This window comes from Triticum dicoccoides, chromosome 7B (genome assembly GCF_002162155.2).
Source record: "Triticum dicoccoides isolate Atlit2015 ecotype Zavitan chromosome 7B, WEW_v2.0, whole genome shotgun sequence".
NCBI lineage: Eukaryota > Viridiplantae > Streptophyta > Magnoliopsida > Poales > Poaceae > Triticum > Triticum dicoccoides.
The window spans coordinates 64862774-64870499 of record NC_041393.1 but is presented as its reverse complement, the minus strand read 5'-3'; the positions used below and the strand labels follow the sequence as shown (position 1 = coordinate 64870499).

General features: G+C 45.1%; 1 protein-coding gene across 1 annotated transcript; it reads left to right on the top strand.

Annotated features, from left to right (window-relative positions):
• Positions 1-3674: 3674 nt before the first annotated feature.
• Positions 3675-5396, top strand: LOC119340508 (malonyl-coenzyme:anthocyanin 5-O-glucoside-6'''-O-malonyltransferase-like). The gene has a single exon (XM_037612431.1). The coding sequence runs from the start codon at positions 3773-3775 to the stop codon at positions 5195-5197; it is 1425 nt and encodes a 474-aa protein (XP_037468328.1). The 5' UTR covers positions 3675-3772; the 3' UTR covers positions 5198-5396.
• Positions 5397-7726: the final 2330 nt, after the last annotated feature.

Genomic DNA, 7726 nt, shown 5'->3' with positions numbered 1-7726 from the left:
CGCCTTCCTCTCCAGCGGTTGGTGGGAGGGACGCTAATCCCGATGCCTCGGCTATGGCTAGTAGTTTAGGTTGGGCTTTTTTAGTCCACACAGGGGCGCCGCACAGCCGGATGGCGTCGCTTCATCTTTGAGTTGGTCTTCCGGCTTCAATCCTCCTCGAATTCCTTCGTGGGGATAGAGTCCATAGAGTTTCGACATAGATTCACGTCATCTCCTTGGGGTGGCGAGGTTAGGGTTTCTCGCCGTACGTGCGTGACAGCGGGATCTGGTGTCAGACACTTCAGATCGATTCAAGGGTTCAATGACGATGACTGCGGCTCCTTAGGGGCACGTGCCCGAAGACTTTCCGGCTATCACCGGTAAGGCCAGGCTGACTCCGAAGTGGGAGCAGCGATGTTGACGCATAGATGACACGTTCTGATGGTAGTGGTCATTTGGTGATACTTTCAATAAACTTTTATAGTATGTCTTTTGGCAAAGAAAGAAAAGTACTCCCTCCGTTCCTAAATATAAGTCTTTTAGACATTTCAAATGGACTACAACATACGAATGTGTGTAGATATATTTTAAAGTATAGATTTACTCATTTTCCTTCATATGTAGTCACTTGTTGGAATCTCTAAAGAGACTTATATTTGGGAACGGAGGGAGTACGAATTAGTGCTACTCGTTCGTTTTGACACGGGCGACAAATTTTTCCCCCATCGCTTGCCCCTCCGACACCATCATCAGTGATCGGTGGTGATAGCTTCGTACGTATATACTACTATATTAAACCGACTAACCTAGGGGCTCCCTCCTTTTTCCCAAATTTTTGAGTGCTATGTGAAATTGACATGTGGCAATCAATAAACAGTGTACCGTACAGCTCCCATGAATACTAAATGTACTTATTAGTTAAGCACGCATAGTAATCCCGCATGAACAGTAATCGTGGCCACCGAGGAATGAGCCACGGCGAAAAAGGATGCACGGGCTTTAATCATTCTTGTTTTGTGGGAGCTATGGATGCATCGAAATAGCATAGTGTTTGATGGCGATGCTCTGTCGAGCGCGTTTGTAATTCATAGGGTAGCGGCTGAGTGTAGGGCGTGGAAGGTAGCAGGATTACTTAAAGTAGACATGGACCAGTTTCTCGCGGCCATGGAGGTGGGTCAGGAGGTGAGTAGTTAGCTCGTGGATCTTGGGTGGAGTTGGGGTTATGTAAATATGTAACCATCAATGTGGAGGGGCTTCTTTCCCCCTTTCTCCTCTTTAATATATAGTACGCATACTCATGCGTATTCGAGAAAAAAATTGTAATCGTGGCCAGTAAGAATGCATGAACAGTGTTCTGGAAAAAAATGCAAACACGCTTTCTTTTTTTAGGAGAATGCAAGCACACCTAAAATATTATGTGTTAACGGTATTTTCATATAAAGATCTGATAACAAAATTACAAACCATTTTGTAAAAAAACTGAGATTGTTATACATCAAAGACAAGAGACCCCAACTCTGCAAAAATTTACGCTGAGATGACATCTAAGAAGCTCGGTAAAAAATTAGAGCTCAAATTAGCTTCCACTTTACCCTTTTCTTCATTTTTTTCTCCCTTGAGTGATTTATGTTAGAACGATACGTGTTTATTCAGGCGGCCACCGCTTTGAATAAGTAACTTCCGCTGCCCCAAGGAAAAATGGAGTACCATGGGCGCTATGAAAATACTCAACGCTAGCAAGTTAGTTTTTCGTCAGTGCTTTACAAGTTATGATATTTTTTTCTTCACAAATTCCATCTGCTCTACAAACTGGTTACAAGTTATCATGCCATAATATATGTGCATTGATTACTTTGCAAGAAATACATGGTTTTTCTCTTTATAACCTTCAAGATACTAAAATATGTGATGTAAAACTTTTCTCTTTGTTCTCATGTGGACCATTGAGAGTGCCACTGCATTACACTGTTATCAGTTATTTAAGTTATTTCTTTATTAAACTCATCTGCATTATTGTTCCCAAGTAATCTTATATTCTATGTACTAACCAACATTATTGTTCGATGACATGGGATTTGTATTAGATCCTACCACCGTGATTTATTCAAAAGGATTAACCAAATACTTTGATACAGATTATTCTAAGCAACACTCATATTGAAATATAGTTTTGCAAAGAAATTTGCCTGGACAATTTATAAGTATTTTTTTTTTTTGACGAAACCTCGTCAGAGGGCGGGGAGCTCCCGCATTTGCATATAGAAGAAGAGAGTTGGTCCGGTTAATAAGGAAAACCGGATCCAAAAACCGTACATGCATCGGTTAATTAAGGGAAACCGGCGAAGACCACACAGGACCACCGGTCCCGCATTTATAAGTATTACTTTTCCCCTGAAATTGGAGTCTGAAGTTCATCTATTTTAGTTCACAGGACCACCTATGTTTCGATCTACGAGGCTTAATTGCATGGTCCTATGGATGAATGATAAACATGCTACAACCTGATTTACACACACAGTGACATAGTACAGGATGATCCTCCACATGTACTTACAACTCATGTTGTTTTTATCATATGTAGGTTCGGAAATAGTGATTCGGTTCAAAATGCCTAACTTCCAAAAATGTATGATTTGTGCATGATGGCTCCCCTGTTTCTATATTTATCTCTTTCAAATTTTTTAGTCGTATTGCTTTTACCATTTTTGGGTTGTCACTTACTTTGTTACATTTTTTTTGCTGACAATATGCATTTCACTGGTTTGATGGTTATTTGTAACGTCTGAACTTTTCATTTTTTTTTATGTTGTTCATATGATATTTGTCTATATAGAAGTTTTGTTACTACTTAATGAATCTGCATACATGTGTGCAAACTTGAGTACGGTCTGAGATGAAAAATTATATTAAATCCAAAGATGATGCATTATTTGCTCTTAAGTGTTTTCACTTCAATTAGTATTCTTTTGCGGAATTGTTAGTCGTTTCGATTTGACTACAGGTGATGCTTTGTTCCATATATTCTTCTGTAAAAATTTATCTTGTCTATAATATGAATTTGCTAATAACTATTTTATCCTCAAAAGATGCTTCAGATGTTAATTTTCCTCATTGATATGTACCATATATGAGATTTGTGGCATATATTACCATTATTTCATTCTACAAGCAAAGGGAAGATAAATCAATCTTAATGTAAGCGTTGGAAACATAACATGTTTGCTCCTTGTGATGGGGGCACTATTGACAGGACATTATTTTGCGGAAAATGATCATCATGGAACTTCTTATTCATTGATTTCTCTGATGGAGTAGAGACACAATATGCTAAATTTCAAAAGACAACACTGTAATTTAAAAATGCATGATTACATACTCCTATATCCTTTGCATGGATTTTATTTTTCTTGGTTTTATTTGCTTCTGTTCTTAGGTTCCTAAAATAGTAATGCAAGTGTTTTGAGTTTTCATGTCCATGAATTGATAACGTTTCTCATGCTCTGTTTGCACATCAGTATTAGGCATTTCTATAATAAACATACCTGTCATTATTTTCCTTTTCTAGGTGATTCAAACGGGCTCTCTTATTTTATTTCTTTAACAAAATCAACACCAAAGATACGAACGGGCTCTTCTATGGGTGCGGCGTGCCGCCGCTCTTCTGCCTGCTAGTACGAATTCATTAAATGACTACAAATGTTTGCAATTTCGTTGGAAGGCGCCACTGACCGCTGTCCACCGGCTACGAGAAAAGGTAGGCCGGAATCCATAGTCAGGACTAAGGTCCAAGGCGATGGCGCCCAGTCTACTTAACCCTTTGACAGTCCTGGAGCAGTGCCAGGTCTCGCCGTCGCCGTCGCCACCGGCCGAGAAGCCACGGACACTGCCGCTCACATTCTTCGACATCGTCTTCTGGGACGTCCCGCCCGTGCAGCGCCTCTTCTTCTACGACAACGCCGACCTCCCCGGCGCCCCCGAGTTCCTCCTCCACGAGCTGCCCCTGTTCGAGAAGTCCCTGGCCGCCGCGCTGCACCACTTCTATCCCTTGGCCGGGACGCTGGTGTGCAGCATACCGGAGGCCGGGGCGCCCGAGGTTCTGTTCTCGGACGGCGACTCTGTCCGCCTAACGGTTGCGGTGGGCGGCGACGACTTCCAGGACCTCGCCGGCGACCTCGCGCGCGACACCGCGAGGCTCCGTCCGCTGCCGCCTTCTCTGCCGAGACACGGCGGCGGCGGCGGCTCTCGATGCAGCACGCAGGATGTCTTTGCCGTCCAGCTCACCGTGTTCCCTCACGCCGGTTTGTGCATTGGCACGACGCTACACCACGCCGTGGCCGACGGTTCCAGCTACGTGCACTTCATGAGGACGTGGGCCGCCATCCACCGCCTCGGCCCCGAGTGCGGCGGGAAGTGGGCCGCGGTGGACGCGCCCCCGCTGCTCGACCGCAGCGTCGTGCGAGACGATAACGGGCTCCGCGAGGTGTTTCTCCGCGACCACCGGGCTCTTGCGGCGGCCGGCGGCAAGCGGCTCCACGACTGGGACCTCAGTCAACGTCCGGGCGCCGCTGACCTCGCGACGTTCCGGTTCACGGACAGGCTGCTCCGTGGGCTCGGAAGGCAGGTGGACTCGGAGACCACGGCGCGGCGGTGCTCGCCGTACGCATTGGCGTGCGGTGCTGTCTGGGCAGGCATCGTGCACGCGCGCGGCAGCAGCGCCAGCTTCGGGTTCGTGACCGGGTGCAAGCCCCGCGCGACACCACCGGTGCCGGGAAACTACTTCGGCAACTGCCTGGGGCTCTGCCGCGTGGGGAAGGAGGAGGAGGCGAAGCTGAGCGGCTGCCTCACCGCGGCCACGGCCTCCGCGGCGATATGGCGGGCGATCGAGGGGCTCGCGGAGCAGGGGCGGGTGTTCCGGGACGCGCGGGGATGGGTGCGGCTGGTGCGGGAGTACGCGTCGGCGTGCGCGGTGACCGTGGCCGGGTCGCCGAAGCTGGGCGTGTACGCGGCGACGGATCTGGGAGCGCCGTGGGGACGGCCCCGCAAGGTGGAGATCGTCTCGGTGGAGCGGACGGGCGCGCTGGCACTGGCGGAGAGCGGCCGCGACGGGGACGGCGGCATCGAGGTCGGGCTGGCGCTGCCCCGCGGCGAGATGGAGGCGTTCCGCGCGTTCTACCAGGACCTGGTTGCCACAGCGTCGTCGTACGAAGCAGCGACCTGACAGCGGCAAGGTGTGACGTGCGTACGTTGGACTCGTCGATCGTTGTTTGCCGGACAGCCACCGCAACTGTGACGTTTGCAGGGGCAATTTGGCCTTATCTTTTTATTTTTTTTATTTTTTATTGTTGAGTTTGGCCTCATCTATGCGTGCATCACTCGATGATTTACGACGTGCGATAAAACAGAGTGGCTAAGTTTCGTGTTTTGACCCTTTTTTGAAACTTGATTTAGATCTGACCCTAACTTACAAAAATTTCGGGATCTGACCATTTTCTTACCGCCAGGATCCATAACGGTAGGATATAACAGTGCCGCCAAGGACCTTGGTGATAGGTTGCACACCCTATCAAAAGAATTTTTTAAGTATGAAATACAGTGCATGCTCGCACCTACCAAAGGTTATAAAAACGCTTCAGGTGATGATCGGTGCCACAATAAGCACTAGTGCAGAAAAGCCTAAAATATGGCGTGCCACAAACAGTCTTGCTGACGTGGACACACAACACCACAAATATGGCGCCATTGCTAAAAACTAGTGGCGGCGTTGGAGCGCATGTCAGCAGTATCCTACGTGTTGCTGGTGTGTTACCTGTCCAATGCCAGCAGTAAGTTCATCTTAACTTTGTCATGCCTCCTTGGCCAACGCCATCAAATGTTTTTTTTTGGTAATAAAAAAATTGTTCATCAACACTAGCTACTTACTTAATAGATACTCATTAGCACAATATACTCATCAACACTAGCTACTTACTTAATAGATAATTATTAACACAATATGCTCATGAACTTAACAAGTTAATTAAACTTCACAAATGTTTCTCATCAACTCTAGTTACTCGATCATCACCAACTAATAAGATGGACTAGCTAGTTAAAACTACTCTTCATCAAGGATTACACTCAGCTTGCGAAGCTTCTTTCTATTGCCCTCTCCATCTATTTTGAAATGAGCTATGTCCATCTTGAGGTCAATCCTCTCTGCCCTGAGGAGTTTTCTCTCCTACTTCAGTTTATCCCAATCCTCGATGAGCTTATCCCTCTCGTACCTCAGCTCATTAGTCTTCTTAATGAGTTGAACAGTCTCGTTGTGCAGCTCTTTAGTCTCCACCTTTAGCTCGTCATTTGCCCATTGCAGGTTGTTGATGCGTGATGAGCGTCTAAGAGATCTTTGTTGACCATGTCCACATCGTACACCTCCTCGTTGTTGCCTCCGGAATTGGCCATGACCTATAAACACATCGTATACGATCAAGAATACATGGCATTTTCTACACATACAAACACATACTATGATCGTGAATACATGGAATTTTCTACACATACAAACACATACTATGATCAAGAATACATGGCATTTTCTACACATACAAACACATACTATGATCAAGAACACATGGGATTGTAGTGGATTACTAGGAGGATAGCAAATACTAAAATGTCACCGAAGAGCCTTGTGGGAAGCATATATTGTTGACTGAACTTTTGTATACATAAGCAACAATTTCTGTTTCAGTAAGCAACATATTCAGTTTCAGTAAAAAACATATTTAGTTTTAGTAACTTAATATGCAGTGATCTGTTATGAGATTCAGTGCACTTGGTTATGTTAATATGAATTGACAAATGCGGCCTGGAGGTGTTAATTGTGGTGTTGCTGAGTGGGTTGACCAGCCTTGTCCTCCAGTTCTTCAGAATTGTTTGTCCATGCTATGGGAAATGTTTCATGAGCAAAACCATGGGAGGGTAGCTGACAAGCAGGAATATGAGAAGCAGTTGACACTGACTTGGGAATGCACTAGAGCAAACACTACACTAAAAATGTATCAACTAAAAATGCCAACAATGTGGCACTAACTTGGGAATGCACTAGAGCAAACACATTTGTAGAAATGCAACAAAGCAAACACATTTCATCGACAACACACATGATCACAATAACAATATTGTAGTGCCAGAAGAACACCACCACACATTTCTAAAATTATCTTCCACTGCCAGCCTACTCATTCTAATTCAATTTTGCCTACCATTCTAATTCAATTTGGCCTAGTCAAATCACTAAAACCCTAGCGATGCAAATCAAAACGAAATGAAATCCTAGCGACAGAGGGAGATTAGCTGTTAGCTCCGTCGTCGCCACTGAAACCCTGATGTAGGGGGATGAACCCTAGCCGTTGGTCATTTCCGTCGTCGTCGTCGCTGAAAGTATAATATTATTAAACACATTCTAATCAATTAAAAATAAATAGTTATAGATAAAAGTAATTCCAAAAATAAAACTAACTACAATATATATAAAAATGAACCCCACGTGCGTTTGATTAGTGCCCAAGGTTGCCCTACCAAAGCATTGGCTAACCAAAATTTTGGTTGAGGTTTTGGTTGCCCATAATTTTGCCAACATTGAAAGAAAAATGAACTAGAGTTGAGTTCATTGGCATGCCAAAAAATTGGCAATCATCCAAACAAAGACCAATCTTTGGGTCATGGCCAAAATTTTGGTAAGGTGCACTTTGGCTACAATCCAAAC